The following is a 20123-nucleotide window of genomic DNA, read 5'->3' on the forward strand; positions in this document are numbered from 1 at the left end:
TCACTATGGAGCATTTATCTAACTAATGAGTCTGTTATTGATCTGTGCCATCTGCTACAGCCACATCTCAAGCCTTATCTCACATGGTCTGTTCAGTGTCTGGCTGCTAAGCTCTCTGTGGCACTCAGCTTGCAGGATACAGTAGGAGGTAATAATGAATCCCGTTTCATAGTACACAAGATCATGGGGGTCATCGAAGAAACCATCAAGGATGTCTATACTAGGAGAAATGTATATGTCTCTCTCCCCATGGACAGTATGAAGAAAATTAAGAGAGTACTAAACTTTACCCAAATAAATGTCTTTCCTTACTTGTCGGGTGCCATGGACAGTATCCTCTTTGTTTTGTGTGTTCTCTATCACCAGGCTGGCATCTTTTTCTACTGTGAGGCAGTGCATAATGCAAGTCTGTTTCCAGTATCTTGCTATCATCCTACACCAACCCCCTGTACTGCGTTTATTCCAACCAGGCCAGGATGTTATATGCTGTTGATTGAATGATGATTGTACACCTCTCTGTATATGGCACAAGTCTGGTCAGGGACCCATTTTAAAAAAAGTTTATTTATTAGTCACAAGTAGACTTACATTAACTCTGCAATAAAGTTACTGTGAAAATCCCCTAGCTGCCTCACTCTGGTACCTGTTCAGGTACACTGAAGGAGAACTTAGCATGGCCAATTCACCTAAACTACGCATCTTAGACTGTGGGAGGAAACCCACGCTGCCACAGGGAGAACTTGCAAACTCATTGTTCTCTGGAGCATTGAACCTGGTGGCTGTGGCTGTGGTGAGTGACTGATTTAAAGTAAAAAACCGCTTTTTTTTCTGTACTTCCGGTTCTCGGGGCTTGTTAGAGTGTAGTTTACTTCCGTACCGGAAGTTAGGCCAGGGGATTGTCGTTAAGGGGGAGCGGGGGGTATAAAAAAGGGGTAGCAGCATACAGCGGGCAGCGTCGGGAGCGGGCAGCGGAGCGAGTGGGAACTGAGTGAGAAGGGCTTTGGCTCGCTGGGCTGAGGAGAGAAGGTGAGTGACAGATTTCTAACTTTGGGCACTTACAGGAGGTTGGGACATGGTAGGGAATATAGGGAGGAATGTAAGTTGTGTCAGGTGCCACATGTGGGAGTTCCTGGTGGTGTCACGTGTCATGTGTCCCCAAGGTCCACATCTGCAGTAAATGTTTAGAACTGCAGCGCTTGAGGGCCCGGGTCAGGCAACTCGAGGGGCGTCTGGAAGATGCGTTTCTAGTCAGGGAGAACGAGGAGATAATGGCTGGGATCCATGAGCAGGAGGAGGTCTCAAGGGCTGAAGAGAAGGGAGGATGGACGACTGTTAGGAGGGGAAAGAGGAAGAAGAAGAGTAGTCAGGGTCCCCCGGCCTCCCCAGAGGACCCCCATGGTTCATCGACAGGGGCACAGAAAGATAGGCAGGAGGAGGAGACTGACTTAGAGGGACAGAAGGGGGCTGGCAAGGTGATAGTGGTAGGGGATGGGAGGGTCCGAGGTATCGATAGGAGGTTCTGTGGACAGAGGCGTGACTCCAGGATGGTGGTCTGCCTCCCTGGAGCAGGGGTCAAGGATGTAACGGATAGGGTAGAGGGAATTTTGAAAGGGGAGGGGGCACAGGCTGAGGTCATAGTACATGTAGGGGAGGGGGACATAGGAAGGAGGAGTAGGGTAGAGGTCCGTAGGCAATTTAGGGAGTTGGGGGCCAAACTAAAGAGTAGGACCTCCAGGGTGGCACTCTCTGGGTTGTTGCCCAGTACCAGCAGGGCAAAGAATGACGAGATCATGCAGCTGAATGCATGGTTGAGGGATTGGTGTAGGGTAGCGGGCTTTACTTTTGTGGATCACTGGGAGGTGTTTAGGAGAGAAGGGCAATTGTACAGGAGGGGTGGGGAGAATTTGAACGGGAGGGGAACTAATGTCTTAGCGGGGAGGTTAGCTGGGGTGTTTATGAAGGGTTTAAACTAATATGGAGGGGGGGTGGGGAGGTGGCTGGGAGAGAGTCGGGTGAAAGGAAAAGTACCAGGGAGAAGGAGGTTCCGAGGGACACTTGTGGGTTGAACTGTGTCTGTTTCAATGCTAGGAGTGTGGCAGGGAAAACGGATGAGCTTAGGGCCTTGATGTTTGTGAGGCAGTTAGATGTGGTGGCTGTAACAGAGACATGGTTAAGGGAAGGGCAGGACTGGCAGCTGAATGTTCCTGGGTACGTGTTTTAGGTGTGACAGAGGAGGGTTGAAGAGAGGTGGAGGGGGTGGCACTGTTAGTCAAGGAAAGCATCACAGTAGTGCAGAGGGAGGACAATATAGAAGAGATAGGGATTGAGTCACTGTGGGTGGAGTTGAGGAATAAAAAGGGAGAGATTACGTTGCTAGGGGTGTATTATAGGCCACCCAACAGCCCGAGGTCAGTGGAGGAAGGCATTTGCAGGGGCATTTTGGATAGGTGCAGGAAGAATAGGATGGTTGTAGTGGGTGACTTTAATCTTCCTGGAGTGAATTGGAGGGGGCCTAGAGCTGGGGGGTACGGAGGGAGAGGAGTTTGTGAAATGTGTTTTGGAAGGGTCTCTAGAGCAGTATGTAACTAGTCCGACTAGGGGAGGGGCTATACTGGATTTAGTGTTGGGCAATGAGCCGGGGCAGGTGGGAGAGGTAGAGGTAGGCGAACATGTGGCTAATAGTGACCACAAGTCCGTCTACTTTAGGATAAAAATGGAAAGGGACGAGTGCCGGCCGAACGGGAGTGTGCTGAACTGGGGAAAGGCGAACTATGGCAGGATTAGGAGGGAGCTGCAGGACACTGATTGGGAGGGACTGTTAGCTGGCAAGTCCACGGTTGGCAAGTGGGAGGCTTTTAAGGGCAAAATGAAATGGTTGCAGGGGAGGTATGTTCCGGTTAAGCGGAAGGATGGGAAAGGTAGGATTAGAGAGCCGTGGATTACAGGGGGTATTGAAGACTTGGTCATGAAGAAGAGGGAGGCGTATGTTAGGTCGAAACGACTGGGTACGGAGAGTGTGCTGGGGGAATATAGAGAGAGTAGGAGGGAGCTAAAAAGGGGAATTAGAAGGGCGAAGAGAGGGCATAAAATGGCTTTGGCTGGTAGGATTAAGGAAAATCCGAAGGCATTTTATTCCTATATTAGGAGCAAGAGAGTAGTTAGAGGGAAAATTGGTCCTCTTAGGGACAAAAGTGGGGAGATGTGTATTGAGTCGGAGGGAATGGGGGAGCTCCTGAATGAATACTTTGCGTCGGTATTCACGAAGGAGAGGGGTTCGGAATCGTGCGGTATGTTAGAGGGAGCTGAGGATCAGCTGCAGGAAATATCTATTACGAGGGAGGAAGTGCTAGGGCTTTTAGGCAGCGATAGGACGGATAAAGCTCCGGGGTCTGATGGTATTTATCCCAGGCTGCTTAGGGAGGTGAAAGATGAAATTGCTGGGCCTCTGGCGCAAATCTTTGTCTCTTCTTTGGACACAGGTGAGGTCCCAGAAGACTGGAGGGTAGCAAATGTGGTACCACTGTTCAAAAAAGGTAGCAGGGATAACCCTGGAAATTATAGGCCGGTGAGTTTGACATCGGTGGTAGGGAAATTAATGGAAAAAGTACTTAGGGGTAGGATGTATGAGCATTTGGAGCGTTGCGGTCTGATTGGGGATACGCAACATGGCTTTGTTAGAGGAAGGTCTTGCCTTACGAATCTGGTGGAATTCTTTGAGGAGGTGACAAAAACGGTTGACGATGGGAGAGCCGTTGATGTCATCTATATGGATTTCAGTAAGGCGTTTGACAAAGTCCCTCATGGTAGGCTGGTAGAAAAGGTTAAGGCGCATGGGATACGAGGTCAGGTAGCTAGGTGGATTGAGAACTGGCTGGGTAATAGGAGACAGAGGGTAGTTGTGGAGGGGACTTTGTCCGGCTGGAGGCCAGTGACCAGTGGTGTGCCGCAGGGCTCAGTACTGGGACCTCTCCTCTTTGTAGTCTACATAAATGACTTGGAAGAGAGCGTAGGTGGTGTGATCAGCAAGTTTGCTGATGACACCAAGATGGCAGGGTTGGCGGGTACCGAAGTGGATTGTGAGGTGATACAACAGGATATAGATAGGTTGGTGCATTGGGCAGATAGGTGGCAGATGGAATTTAATCCTGACAAATGCGAGGTGATGCATTTTGGAAGGAATAATGTAGAGAGGAGCTATGTGATTAAAGGTAGACAAATTAGGAGTATAGAAACACAGAGGGACCTGGGAGTGCAGGTTCACAAATCCATGAAGGTTGCGACACAAGTGGAGAATGTTGTCAGGAAGGCTTATGGAATGCTAGCCTTTATAGGAAGGGGTATAGAGTTTAAAAGCTGCCGTCTAATGCTTCAGTTGTATAGAACGTTGGTTAGACCGCATTTGGAGTACTGCGTCCAGTTCTGGTCACCTTACTACCGGAAGGATGTGGAGGCTCTGGAAAGGGTGCAGAGGAGGTTTACCAGGATGTTGCCTGGCATGGAGGGGCTGGGTTACAAGGAAAGGTTGGAGAAACTGGGACTGTTCTCCTTGGAAAGACGGAGATTGAGGGGGGACATGATAGAGGTATATAAGATACTGAAGGGAATAGACAGAGTCAATAGTGAGAGACTGCTCCCTAGATTGGTTACAAATACAAGAGGACATGATTTAAGGGTGAGGGGGGAGAGGTATAATTTGGATATGAGAGGAAGGTTCTTTACGCAGAGAGTTGTGGGGGTATGGAATGTGCTACCGAGTAGGGTGGTGGAGGCAGGAACGTTGGACTCGTTTAAGGTTCAGTTAGATAGGCACATGAGTGAAACGAGGATGGAGGGTTATGGTAGGGGTTACTAAATAAGGGTTAGAACCTCAGGAGACACCGGAAAGGCAGGCTTGTGATTAACGTTTTTGTCTTTTATTCCGCAGGTGGAGGTCCACCTCGTTGTCAAACGAGGGGCATGCACACGGTGCGTTGTGCGTGGGCTACTCTTGGCGGTTCCGGGAGTGGCCTAGTACTTCGTGTCGGTGTATGTGCTTGATCCTGGACCGGTAGACGGGCGCCACAACAGCTCGGTGACTAGCACTGCTAGCTGTGCAGATACATGGATTTGGGCCTGTGTCTGTGGGAGTTTGTGCATTCTCCCTGTGGATGCGTGGGTTTCCTCCGGGCGCTCCGGTTTCCTCCCACACCCCAAAGATGTGCTCTTAGGCTGATTGGTTTTACCAAATTGACACTATTCTCCCCTGAATCTGGCTAAGTCAGGGGTTCTATTCGTAGACACGCAGGGTAAAATAGGTGTAGGGTGATGCGGCGGCGCGGGCTTGTTGGGCCGAAGGGCCTGTTTCCTGTGCTGGGTTGTTCTTTGTTCTTTGTTCTCTACACAAGCAGTGACCAAGCCGGGAATCAAACTCGGGTCTGTAATGCTGTGAGGCAGCAGTGCTAACCACTGTATCACTGTGCCGCCCATTGTGCAGTTGAAGGATAGACTTAGTGAGCACTGTGCATCCACCAGAAATGTGATCCAATGAACAACTGGTGTACTCAGGCTTCTGTTCCCTGAATTGCTTTGGAAACTTCTACCTGTTTCACATGGGAGTTCCAACACTATTCAAAGACTTCACCAGAAAATGAAATGGCCCAAAATATTTCAGACGTCAGGCAGGACTGAATTCTGACCAATTTCCTGAGCTTTGCATTCTATTTATCCCTGGAATGAAGACAGAAATGAGAGTAAAATAAGGCCTGAGGTAATAAAGGTACACATCTTGATAAAACTGCAGTTCTTAAAAAGATCCTCAAAAACACAGAAGTTTAAATTCTAGTGGGGACCATGTGATTTTCTGCTCAATCATTCCCACACCACCCTATTCATATGGGTCTTGCCAAATTCCACTGCAAGTAGAAGGGCAGTCTTTCACCCACTCCCTGCAGATTCAGGCTACTTTAGGTCTTTCACCCACTCCCTGCAGAGCCCAGGCTACATTAGGAATTACACTCACCTCATTAGCACTCTTATTATAAAAGCATTCCCTCTAAACTGGGGTGATTAATTGCAGATTTGGTGACTGCTTTGCGGAACACCTTTGCTCAACCAGCAAGCATGACTCCAACCTTCCTGTTTGCCATTTCAACTCAACATCTTGCTCTCATCCTCACATGTTTGTCCTTGGCCTGCTGTAATCCTCAAATAAAGCCCAATGCAAACTGAAGAAACCATTTTTTGATTAGGCACATTACAGCTCTCAGGACGTAACATTGAGTTCAACATCTTTGGACTGTGACCTTTCTCCTCCATCTTGACCCCTATTTTAGTTCCAAAACATTTTTTTGTCCCAAAACATTCCACCATCCCTAACCAGGCCATCTGTCACTTGTTCTTAAGTATTACTTTCACTCAATACTGACCTTTTTTCTCCCACGAACACGTACTGATATCTTACCTTTATGCAACTACTAGTACCTTCTGCCATTAATGCTTCTTCTGTCTCATGATCTCCACGAGTTTGTTGTTATCTCTCCTAGCTCCCCACCAATCATTGACCTCCTAGTCTGCTCCAGCTGCTCCAGCCCCTCTCATAAATCCAACAGCATATAATTCATCATTTTTCTCTCTCCTTCTCTGAAGAAGAATGAAATGTTAACTCTATTTTCCTCCTCCACAGATCGGTTAGGTTTGCTGTATTTTCCAGCATTTTCTGTTCTTAGAAGTCATAGAGTCTTAGAAATCCTACAGTGCAGAAGCAGACCATTTGACCCATCGAGTCTGCACTGACAACAATCCCACCCAGATCCTATCCCTGTAACTTCATCTTGGAGTGCTTCTCACATTAATGGGGCAAGTATGTGGATGCTCTGTCGAAGAGTCGGTGCAGACTTGATGGGCCAAATGGCCTCCTTCCACACTGTAGGGATTCTATGATTCTATGAATTAATCGGTATAATATTCCCAGAGACAGAAGAAAGTTGGAAGGCTTGATATAGAACCTGCTCCATCATACACTGTTGGAGGTTGTAGGTTAGGATTTTAGGTGCGAAGCTTCAATCATGTTTGCATATTTGATATGGGGATTGCACAATGATTATATTAGTGATTGAATAATTCAGAGACTAATAATCTGGGATCTATGACATACAAAGAACTTAAATTCAGTTAATTAAATATGCAGTGAAAAATAACATCAATAATGGTGAGTATTAAGCTACTGGAGTCTCATAAATACTCATCTGGTTTACTAATGGTCTTTCAAGAGAGAAATGTGCTGTTCTTGTTGGTCTAGTCTATATGTGACTCCTGCATGGATTTTCTCTGGGTGCTCCAGGTTTCTCCCACAGTCAAGATGTGCAGGTTAGGTGAATTGGCTCCATTAAAATGTATAGGTTAGGGGGATTAGCAGGGTAAAGATGTGGAGCAATGAGGATAAGACCTAGGCGGGATACACTGACATAAAATTTGTGCAGAATCGATGGGCTGAATGGCCTCTTCCTGAACTACTGGGATTCTCTGATTCATAATTGTAATACTATCAGCACATATTGGAATACTATCAAGACAATGTTGCAGGGATCCCTGCTGAGTGCAGAGGCAACCAGCAGCACTCAGCTGCTTGGTCCAATGAAGTTAGCAGGTAAGTGAGATGACAGCACTTCCCATTCCAATTGAACTAGAGTGAGCAGTTTACAAAGCACCTGAATAACAGTGCAATCCAGTTTTAAGCCGAGGGACAGTCTCCATGATAATAAGAAGCTAATCCCTATTTTCAAATTTCATGCATAATTTAAAGACTTTACAAGTATGTAAAACATTAAATTTGGGGTTGAACATAGTATATCGTAAAGCTTAAGATAAATACCTACTAGTGATAGAAGCTTTTAATTATTGCGCAAAAATTAGCTGCTGTTCTTCTTGTATCTAAATTCAGGGGTGAATTGCAGAGAAGGATGGAAATGCAAGACCATAAGTTCTTCATTAGTATTTTCTACAATGACAAATTTGTTTCATCAACTGTTACCTCCCAACTACAGTCTGATTTCAGTGTACAATTTGGACAAATATTCAACATTCAGATAATTTACAAACCTGAAAGCATTAGATTTGAGGTAAATATTATAGATTTAAGTTGCTGATACACTTCAGTTTAATTTAAGATCATTTTGAGCAGCAAGAGAACATGTAGTGCTGTTCAATACCTATTTATTTGGAATTATTTCTATGAGCTAGTTTGAGACGATGATAAATTAATTGATTGTATAAATAGAATAAGGAGTAGTCATTCTTTGACTTTATTTCCTGTGGCAGTTGAACAACTGTATAAAATTGCCTTTATTAGCAAGGGATTAATAAGACCATAAGACATAGAAGCAGGCCATTCAACCCATCATGTCTGTTCTGCCATTCAATGAGATCATGACTGATCTGTTACGGTAATCCTCAACTCCATTTTTCCGCCTTATTCCCCATAACTCTTGATTCCCTTGCTGATTAAAAATCTTTCTCTCAGCCTTGAACATACTTAATAACCCAGCCTCTTAGTCATCTGTGGTAAAAAAATTCCACAGATTCACTACCCTCAGATGAGGAGGAATTTCTTCTCTTAAATTCCTAAACAAGTAACCCTTACTTTGAGATTATGCTTTCTGCCGCCTACTTAACCTTTCCTTGTAAGAAAATATCCCCGTACCCGTGAACTTTCTCTGGACTGCTTCCAATAACAGTATATCTTTTCTTAGCTAAGGGGACCAAAACTATTCACAATGTAGTCTAACTCATGCCTTGTACAGTTTTAGCATGACTTCTCTATTTATGTGTTCCATTCCCTTTGAAATATAGGCTAAATAAATTCAACAGTGAGTGTATTACTGTGAAACCTCAAGAGAGTATTGACTTTATTTGTGTTGAATCATCATATAGTCAGCTTAAGAGTGTGTTTGAGAGATTGTTATACTTGATTTTGTTAAACATTTTAGGGGCATCAGTTAGTCTGAGGAGCAGCTATGACTATGATGTGCAATAGTATAACAGTATGGGCAATCCTAGATATTTTGTTACTCTTGAATAACTGGGACTGGTATTTTGCTTGATTCGGATACTGCTTCACTGTCAAAACCTTGTTGTGAATGTAAAGAGATGAAAAAATGACTGATGGTAGTAACTGCAGTTTGTCATGCATAGGGTAAGATAGAGAAAAAGTAAGTAAGTAGGAACTTGCCTGTAAATATCATTATTATTTCCTCGAGGCGAGGTTTAAGACAGGTAAGGGTGCTAGCTCCCTGTTTCAAGTTGTGCATGACGTTCTCCTACCAGAAAGAGGATAATATGTTTGTTGTCTTGTGAAATGTTTAAAGAATGTGCCTGTCATGATACTTGGTATGCACTGTGTAATATGAGTATTACACAGGTGATACTGTGTGGTGACTGTGTGACTGAGGAGGAGGAAGTGGAATGAAGCGTGGCCCAACGATTGTAGGAGAGTGATGGGAAGCATAGTGAGGTGAGACTGATGGCAGTGTGAGAACAAAGTAAGAGAACAGTATTTTTGACGGTTCTGATAACTAAATCCTATTTGATTATGGACAAAGGTAAATTTTGCTTCTTCATCTTTCTCAATCCTTATGCAGCCTTCAACTTATTCTCCAATATTCTCCAAAGCTTTTCCATTATCGTTCAGCTAGGACTGCTCTCATGTAGTTCTATTCTTATCTGTCTAATTGTAGCCAGAGAATTACTTGCAATGACCTCTTTTCCAGTTTCCACACCAATACCTGAGGTGAGTGACCTCCTATTTCTCACCTACGTGATGCCCTTGGTGACATCTCCTTAAGCCAGAACATTAATTTTCATATGTACATGTGAAATCTAGCTCTACCTCACCACACTTTCTCACTCTGTACTACTCCACTGATGGTAAAATATCAGACTGCTTATCTGACAACTGATGGTGTCTTAGTGGTAATGCCACTGACTGATAATCCAGAGGCCTAGGCTAATGTTTTGGGCTCAGACTTCACCCAGGCAATTGGTGGAGTTTAAATTAAATTAAAAGAAAATGTGCAATTGGTAACCATTAAATTATTGTTGATTGTTATAAAAAAAGTGCTGTTGTCCTTTAGGGAAGGAAGCTTGCTGGTCTGACCTACATGTGGTTCCAGATGTACAGCAATGTCCTAATTGTCCTTTATAATGGCCAGGAAGATAAAGGGAAATTAGGGATGGATAATAAATGTTGGCCTTACCAGTGCCACCCACATTCCACGAAAGAATAAGAAATTCCTCTAATTACATAGTAGAAAAACTAAAGCCATTGTTTCAAGAAACTTGTAAATGTTGATATTCAAAGTGATTTGTATGTGTTTGCTAACTTTCTGCATTTTTTGTACATACAACTGCAGTAAGCAATTCAACAAACATACAAGTTTTATTGAAGTGTTGTTCTCTGCACTGCATCAAGTACAAAACTGAAAGGAAAACAGTAGCCTGAGCCCTAATGACCACCATAAATCTGTGATCCGGTCTTAAAGCAACCAGCAATCCTTCTTAATTTAGTAACAGACCCCAACTGGGTTTATAACTCTTACAACATGAGTTGAGGTGCTACATTGCCAAAATTGGCATTTGACTGTTCCTAACATGTCTCTTCTGGATCTTCCTCTCCATTTAATTAAGCAGAAATTAGTCCAGCACCCCTTCAATCGGCCCACAAGTGCAGTGGTCAACTTCTCCCAAAAACCATGACAGCCCACCCCTCTCAATTTTTTTCATAGTTTATTTTTATAATTGTGCAACTGGATCAGCTAGAAATTTCTTGCACTCAAGTATTACTACCAGAACAAATTCAAGCTACCTCACCCCTGTGACCGTTGAAATCCCTCCTATTGTGCTGGAAGAGCATCATATTCAATCAATCTCCTTCCTCTCCCTCTAATCCTTGATCCGTTTGTTATACTTGCTGATATCCCTATCCTTCCCCTGAACCTTTTGAAGTTGATGTCGTCATGCACCACGTAGATTTGACCTCTTTCCATCTGAGTTCCGTTGTACTGTGACTTACAAGGACACCCGAGTTTACCTGTTCCCCATCTACAGGCTGCTGATGCCTTCACTGACTATGACTGTGCCATTTGTGGCCAAATATCAAACCACCTACCTCCATAACCAATGTGTCTGAGGGCTAACTGTACCCTGCACATCATGCTGGGCATAACTAACACATGACTGACACTCTGTCTCTCTCCCTGAACTGGAACTGGGACCAGGACAGGGCATGCCAAATTGTGGCACAGATTCACAGGACTGTTTCAACTTCATGTCCCTGACTACTTGTTGTGTACCTGCCAAAGATTGTCTTAGCATTTTGGTCCCCCATTTCTCTCCCTCCCCGCCAAGTTACATGTCTATATGCTCTCATTCCCAGTCATCCTCCCCCAGTCAAACCTTTTCCCTCAGATACTTTCCTTGCCTCCTTCTTCTCTTACAGCCACCCCACTTGGTCTCTTGTGGTAAGCCCTGGCACTGACTCCCCTCTGCCCTTTGAGTTCCTGTTAGTCTTGCCTGCACATCCTTAGCACAGAGATAGAGCAGCCATAACCACAGCACTGTGAAAGGTAGGCGAAAGTACTTCAAAGTCTTGAGTGAAGTAGTGCTTGCCGAGTGCACGTCATTTTTATCTTGCAGTGAATCATGCCAGTCTAACAACTGCCAGAGTGGACATTTAATCTGCAATGGGGAGCATGATTCTGAGCTGCCTTTTTAATGAGTATTCAAATGTGGTTCCTGACATGGTGGTCATGAAAAATGGGACAGAAACTGATTTTTGGCGGTTCTACATATTTTCCTGTCCTGTCCGCTGCTGTTTGGAATGAAAACATCCTTCCATGGTGTCATGTTCACAAAGTGGAAAGCACATTTGCTTTTCAACTGAAGATTTTTCCACTCTGAATCTTCACCCTGGATGATCTGACCACTAATGACTGACACTTATAAGGGTCTTAGCCCACTCCCAGTTGATGATGCCAGTATGTTACATAAACGTAGAAACGTAGAAAATAGGAGTATTGAGCTTGCTCTACCTGTCATGATCAAGGCTGATCATCCAGCTCAGTAGCTTGATCCTGCCTTTCCCTCATATTCTTTGAACCCCTTCACCCCCAAGAACTATATCTAACTCCTTCTGGAAAACATACAATGTTTTGGCCTCAATTACTTCCAGTGGTAGTGAATTCCATAGGCTTACCACTCTCTGGGTGAAGGGATTTCTCTTCTCATCTTTTAGGGATTTCATCTTCATCTTTTAGGTTTATCCCTTACCCTTAGATTATGTCACCTAGTTCTGACACTGCATCATCAGGAGCATCCTTCTTGATCTAGCATGTATAGTCCTGTTAAATTTTTATAGGTTTCTATGAGATTCACCCCTCCTGAATTCCAGTGAATATAATCCTGACCGACTCACTCCTCATACAACAGTCCTGTCATTCCCAAGAATCAACCTAGTGAACCTTCACTGCATTCCCTCTAAAGCAAGAACGTCTTTCCTCTGATAAGGAGACCAAAACTGCACACAATATTATAGGTGTAGTGACTGGTGTATGAGCACATCCTGGTCTTGTTACATATTTCCCTCTCTTAATTTATTGCCATTTAGATAATCTTTCTGCTTTTGCTACCAAAGTTGATAACCTCACATTAGTCCACTGTATACTGCACCCACCATGCATTTGCCCACTCACTCAGATTGTCCAAATCACACTGTATCATCTCTACATCCTCCTCAAAGCTCACCCTCCCATTCAGCTTTGTGTCACCTGCAAAGTTGGAGATATTAGATTTAATTCTTGCATCTAAATCATTAATATATATTGTGAATAGCTGGGGTCGTAGCACCAATCCTGCAGACCCAACTAGTCACTGCATACCATTCAAAAAAAGACCCATTTATCCCTACTCTTTGTTTCCTGTCTGCCAACCAGTTTTTTTTACCCATCTCAATACACCGCCCCCAATTCCATGCACTTTAATTTTGTATGGTAATCTCTTATGTGGGACTTTGTTGAAAGCCTTTTGAAAGTTCAGATAAGTCACATCCACAGGTTCCCCCCATCAAGTGTACGAATTACAAACTCAAAGAATTCCAGTAGATTTGCCAACTGTGATTTCCCTTCCATAAGTCCATGCCAATTCTATCCGATTCTACCACCATTTTCCAATTGCTTTGCTATAAAATCTTTGATAATGGACTCTAGCATCTTCCCCACTACTGATGCTAGACTGTCTAGTCTGTAACTCCCTGTTTTCTTCCTGCTTCCCTCTTTAAATAGTCGGGTTACATTAGCTACTCTGCAATCTGTAGGAGCTGTTCCAGAGTCTTAGAGGATGACCACCAATGCATCCACTATTTCTAGAGCCACTTCTCTGGGATGTAGGTTATCAGATTCTGAGGATTTATTGACCTTTAATCACATTAATTTCCTCAATACCATTTATTTACCAGTACTGATTTCCTTCAGTTCCTCCCTTTCACGAAATCCAGTTTTCCCAAATATTTCTTGTATGTTTTTTCTGTCCTCCTTTGTGTAGACAGGCCAAAGTAAATATTTGGTTGGTCAGCCATATTTTTATTCCCCATTATACATTCCCCTGTTTCTGACTGTTAGTTACCTACATTTGTTATCACAATCTTTTTCTATTCACAAACCATTCACCAGCCTTATTTTTCCATGTACCACATGCTTTTTTCTGCTTGTATCTTATTATAACCAGTGGTTGCACTTCTGAAACCAGATTTCCTACATAGGCAAACCCAATGTCCTTTTACACTGCATACCTGGCAAAAATCTTGGAAGGCAGGACAGCTTTATTGTGGGTACAGTAACCCACACTTCCCATATGACTTGCATGCTTTCTGTGCCTTGGTTACTGTGCCAATATTGGTAATTGTATCTAATGCTTGCGGGTCGTCCAGTCACAGTGGCTACATATTTTGTGCTGTCTTTTAGCAGTGTATCAATATTATAACCTTTCTCTTTTTCCAAAAGCTTGTTTTCAGAAAACTTCAATCAGTATTGAAGCTATAACCAGTTTCAGTATTTGTGCAGACAGCTCAGGTTCCGAAAAATCGCAGTTCCATGCCCTTATCACAGCAACTGTTGAAGAACTAATCAATTGGTTTTTGTAGCCGTTCTTTGTAGGAAATCAGCTTCAAACAATGAATTCTGAATTTCACCTTTATATAATTCTGATCCTCTAGCATGATTCATAGCTTAACAGGGTCTTTCCAGTCCTCCTCAGATAGGCCCAAAGTGTTGTCATTTCCAATGACAATCTTTACTTTCACGACTTGCTTATTCAGTTATGTGATGGAGAAATCCAATAAGCATTGTTGCATCTTTTGTTTGAAAAGCCTAAGTTTTATGAGGACATCAATGGCCTTCAATTCACACTAGGCAATATGGTGGTCATCTTTCTGATCTGTAGGAATTCTGTAACTTCTCTACCCTATGGAAATATTCACCAATGCAGCTACTGTGTGTTATTTTCCTAATCCTTCTGTTCTGCCTTTTTTGTGGCTGCAGTGCAGGTGTTTTCCCATTTCATACACTTTTGTCTTTTGTGCTGGAATGACACCTGAGGATGTCTCCATGGTGCTGCAGCTTTTACTGCCCAATTCAAAATTGATGTGTTGCTCCCAATAACCATCAATCTAGCTATTCCACAAATCTGTTCTGCAAAGCATCGTCTGTAGAAAGATTCTGCTTCCTGAGCTTTCAATAACAGGCTACAAGATGAAGGCAATTAAAATTGCTGGCTCCAATGCATCCCTCCCTGATGAGCTCAACGCATTCTATGCCCGTTTCAAGCAAGAGGTCAGCGAGAGCGTGCCTTCCATCCCGGAAGCCTCGGATGAGTCTGTATCCAAGGTCACCATTGCTGACGTCAGAGCAGCCTTCGCAAAAGTTAACCTACAGAAAGTAACGCCCTGATGAGGTAGCCGGATGAGCACTCAGGTGCTGTACAGACTATCTGGAGGGGTATTCACAGACAAATTCAACCTCTCTTTACACCAATCTGAGGTCCCTACTTACCTCGCCAATGGATCTGTATTGCAGTCAAAAGAGTAAGTCTCCATTCCATGCAATGGAAAAAATAACAATGTATTTTTAAATGAAACTATTGGCTGTTTTGTCATTGTCAGTAAGATCTTAACTATCCCAGCTTTCCTGTAAGGACCATTATTGATATCATGAAGGAGTGTCTCTGCTTCATCACGACTAATATTAGAGTCCATATGGGTGACTGATGTGAGCCTGTGTCCTAAGTATGCATTGGTCACCTTGATTTGTCAGGTAGGAAGTTTTGTGCTCTGAACGTTGAGCAGCTGGGTGCAGCCACAAGTCATCAAGCAACAGATGACAGAATGTCTTATTGCTTCTTGGGTGATGCACAATCTTCTTGTACTTATTTACTCAGTAAAATCCTCATACAACATGTGCCGCCAGTGTAGGAATATCTAGTATCTGATGGTAGTATTTTCCATATGTGCATACTAATCCCACTTTGCTCCATCCTGTGTTGCTGCTCCTTTTTTTGCATGATAATAATGTGCTAGTTGTCTGACCCTGTCAGAGGTGGTAAGACACAAAAGCGAATTTTTATATTCACTATGGCTAAATATTTCTAAGGTATTTGCAAGCTGTTGAAATTGCTCCGAAGGAAAATTTTGAGACTTTAGAGATTGGTTTGATGAAGTTACACCACCACAGAGACATAACTCCAGTTCGGCTAACTGAACTCAATATAACCATCTAAGATAATTTGGCTTTTCTGCCAAAAGATGTCTTTATTTTAGAAGATCCCTAATGCATCGGCTATTACTAACAAGAGCTTTGTCTGCATGCTTACCATATTTCAAAAGCCTGACATAGCTTAGACCTGGTGCACTTAATATATTAATACTCTCCTTTGGAAGATCAGCTAAGTTTAAGTATAGCTACAGAAATATTTATATGCCTATTTTGCATTCATGTGCTCATTCAAAGAGAGAAGTATGAGGAGTCATGGCTGCAATTTAAAATTCCAAGGCATCTCTTTTGCAAAAATTCATACGAGTATCTATAGTAAAAAACATACATAGCATATTGCAAGAAATCATGTGTCCATCACAGTCATGTTATAGTGTATCACTGTCATATTTCCATCAGGTATGCAAATTGCTCTGAGACTGATTTATTGTTTGAGCTGTGAACAGCAATAAAACATATTAATTTTAATCATCAATGGGACTACATATGTAGTAAAGAGCATACTTCCACGCTAACCATTTGACTATTTCCAATTTATAGATATATGAATTAATGAACAAAAACATCAGCTTGCTAGCAAAGGTGTATATACCCATTCCTGAAGTAACCACAATTACCAGTACAGCTGTTCTGGAAGAGATAGAATTTAGCAGTGATGAGATAGTTAAAACTAATCATGAAGGAGTTGGAAGTAGTAAGTAGCTCTTTTATTACTTTTATGATTGTACTTTAGCCTACCCCACAACATGAGTTTTCTTTACTTTTGGGCTGATTTGTGGCAGATTGAAACTGTAACCAGAATAAAATGTATTCTTACTGGCTACTGCCTCAAATATCTCTCCAAGAAAAGCTGAAAACGTTCCTGTTTTAAGGATTGCCAAAAGTCTGAACCAGTGACCTCCATCTACATTTCTGTCTTCTTAAACCTGATGTAATGTGCTTTGACATGGATAATGCATATTATGATCTTCTGAGTCCCTTTTCCATGGTCCAAACAGTACATAACCAATGTTAACTTGGCTGTGGAGAGACACTACTGATGTAAGTTTGGGAATTTTAATACAGTATCAAAATTATGTTCCCAGCATGAGGCTTTAGATCACTGGACTTTCCTTACTACCGTATTCTAAATAATCCCACAGCCACTAACACACAAACTGACATACATCATTTGCAGCGTAACAGCTGATTGTCAAAGACAGCTGTCCAAACATGAGTGCTGAGAATCTCACCTTCAGCAACACCTTCACTTTCAACAACTTCAGACTGTGAACTCTGTCCTCTAATTTATATTTTTTTTCCCCTGGTGCCAATCTGTATTTTGTTCTCATGACTTTTCTGATAGCGCTCACCTTCATCTTGCTATTAACACTACTCTGGACCAATGCTTTGTTCCTCTGCTACCACTCTCTCGCATTTTGATCCATGATCTCATTGTAATTTAGTTTTCCCCACCCTCTAACCTATTTGTGACTTTTCCTTTTTACTACACCTGATCCCCCTCCCCTTCTTTAACAGCATAAAATCCATCACATTTCAGCTTCTCTTCATTTCCAAAGAACAGTCAAATTGGACTTAAAACAATAATTATGGTGTGATTCTCCCAGTAAGAAGTCTCACAATACCAGGTTAAAGTCCAACAGATTTATCTGATGGCGCAAGCTCCTTCAGGTGAGTGAAGAGTTGTGTTCATAAACAGGGCATACACAGACACAGGTTGGAATGCGAGTCTTCACAAGTAATCAAGTCTTTACAGGTACAGACAATGTGAGTGGAGACAGGGTTAAGCACAGGTTAAAGAGGTGTGAATTGTCTTAAGCCAGGTCAGTTAGTGAGATTTTGCAAGCCTGGACAAGTCGTGGGGGTTACAGATGGTGTGACATGAACCCAAGATCCCGGTTGAGGCCTTCCTCATGTGCGGAACTTGGCTAATAGTTTTTGCTCGTGGATTCTGTATTGTGTGTTGTGAAGGCCGCCTTGGAGAACGCTGACCCGAAGATCAGAGGCTGAATGCTCGTGACTGCTGAAGTGTTCCCCGACAGGAAGAAAACACTCCTGCCCATGATTGTCGAATAGTGTTCATACATCCGTTGTCGTAGTGTCTGCATGGCCTCAACTGGGATCTTGAGTTCATGTCACACTATATGTAACCGCTATGATATGCCTGGGCTTGCAAAATCTCACTAACTGTCCCACTTGAGACAATTCACACCTCTTTAATCTGTGCTTAACCCTCTCTCAACTCACATTGTCCGTACCTGTAAAGACTTGATAACCTGTAAAGACTCGCATTCCAACCATTATCATGTAAATTGAGTCTGTGATATGTGTGCCCTGTTTGTGAACACAACTCTTCACTCACCTGAAGGAGCAACACTCTGAAAGCTTGTACTATCAAATAACCTGTTGAACTTTAACTGGTGTGAGACTTCATACTGATCTTATCCCAGTCCAACGCTGGCATCTCCACATCATGCCGACTTTTCCAGACAGCGTAGTGGGCAGGGGGACTGAAGGGGTGGCCATGTAGCGGGTTTCTCACTGGGCGCCATAGCCTCCACAAGTCTCCAGCCGTTAGATTTCCGACACCAAGGATTCCACGCCAGAAATCAGTGCTGAGCTGAATAATGTATTCAAATAAGAATCACTATCTCATTAGCAGGCCCAGAATTGAAGTATGCAGGCCCGCTAGAGTCTCTGCCCTGCCGGGAGTGTTTCACTTTAGAGTGATTTACAAAGCTCCCCATTTGCAAGGATTTGGTGGCCTGACTCTGCTGGAGTTAAAGGGGGCCGTGGAAGTTCCCCCAGGAGGTTGGGGGTTGGGGGGCTGACCCCTGGACATTGCTTCCTTGGCAGTGCCAGCCTGGCCCCATGGCTCTAAGGGACAGAGAGGCCCAGTGGGCATCTTGGCACTCCCCACAGAGTATTGGGTGTGCCAAGGAGGCTGGGCCTAATAGAGGTGGGGCCTATTGGGGGCAGGGCCTATGTGCGGGAGATCCATGGGCGTGGGGGTGGGGGGCTCCCGCTGAACTCAGTGGTGATAGAGTGAGGAAGGCCAATGACTGGGTTGGCCATCGAGATGAGGAGGGAGGTGGTGGGATTCGGTACTGAGGAGAGTATCAGGGCTGCCGGTGGGGAGGCAGCCGAGATCAGGACTGCAGGAGCATGGAGATCGGGGCTATTGGGGAGGGGGAGGAGAGGGAGGGGATGTAGAAGCTGGTTCAGACATATCCAGGGGGTCAGCAATTAGGATATGGGGGCTCTGTCTGCCAGCAATGCAGCAGCTGTAAAGTTGGCCAGCAACTTGGACCCAGAAATTAGAACCCCAATTTGAAGCTCCATAAATCTGGTGCATTGAATTTTTGTCATACAAAATGTCTAGTAGTTTGTCTAACTCAATAATTGATTTATTTTCTTTGCATAGATACACCATTTTCTTTGGATGAAACTAAGTCTGAAGAATATTTATTATTGACATCTGGAAAGTTACTATATAGTGTTTCATGGGGAGTGGGTAAGGATGGCATTGCCCTTGCACCACCTGCACCAAAACCCAAAACCTATAAAGAAAGGTAAGAAGCTGTGGACTGCGCTGCTTTTAATTAGTAAGGACTAGTTTAACAGATATTTAAGCTTTATTGTCTCCACATTGCTGAATTTATTTCAGGTTCTTGTTTTGTTGTTCCCTTCTTTTTGTAGATCTCTCCGTATCTTTAACTGTACTCCATCAGATGTTTTTCACACAGTTCTGTCTTTTATTCTCTATCCCTTGCTTGCTTTTTATGTTTGTCATTCTGTTTGTTTCCCACTTTATATGTTTATTGTGCTGACAGTTAATTGATGTGTGATGTAGGGAACAGTTCGGAAATAGTAACCAAAACATAATTGGGTTTGATGCGAAAATAGAATAGTCAATGTTAAAGATTATGTAATGTAAATATAAAATTCCATAGGTAAAAAGGAATGTAGAGTACATTAATTGCATTGAATCATTTGCTTTTTAGACAATGAATCAACGGCCAAGAAACTTCAGTTATACAGGATAGTATACAAATCTGGCCTATTTCTATGAGCCAAAAAATGGGTGCAGCAAAGGATAGAGTTCAATGGATAAACAGAAAGATTGAAGCTAAACTGGAAATTAATAGGAAATCATTTAAATTAGGGTTAATGAGAGTTAAATAAGAAACAAGAGTTCTTATACAGGAATCAAACACTTGCAGTTTTATTAAGGCATAAATGAATGAGCTTACAGCCAACACCAAGGTTACAAACAACTAATTTACAGCCAGTGAACTTTGTCTTCCTTCTACTTGGTTTTGTAACTCTGCG

At 43.2% G+C, this 20123-nt stretch overlaps 1 protein-coding gene across 1 annotated transcript in view; it reads left to right on the forward strand.

The window, feature by feature from the left end:
• Positions 1-20123, forward strand: part of LOC145354567 (protein CC2D2B-like) — a 272448-nt gene that overhangs the window by 161721 nt on the left and 90604 nt on the right. The window contains exons 22-24 of the mRNA XM_080206030.1: positions 7919-8096; positions 16332-16485; positions 19216-19363. Coding sequence (XP_080062156.1) covers positions 7919-8096; positions 16332-16485; positions 19216-19363 — 480 coding nt within the window. The remainder of the gene's footprint in view (positions 1-7918; positions 8097-16331; positions 16486-19215; positions 19364-20123) is intronic.

This window comes from Carcharhinus amblyrhynchos, chromosome 17, assembly GCF_965287045.1.
Source record: "Carcharhinus amblyrhynchos chromosome 17, sCarAmb.v2.hapA, whole genome shotgun sequence".
In the NCBI taxonomy this organism is placed as follows: Eukaryota; Metazoa; Chordata; class Chondrichthyes; order Carcharhiniformes; family Carcharhinidae; genus Carcharhinus; species Carcharhinus amblyrhynchos.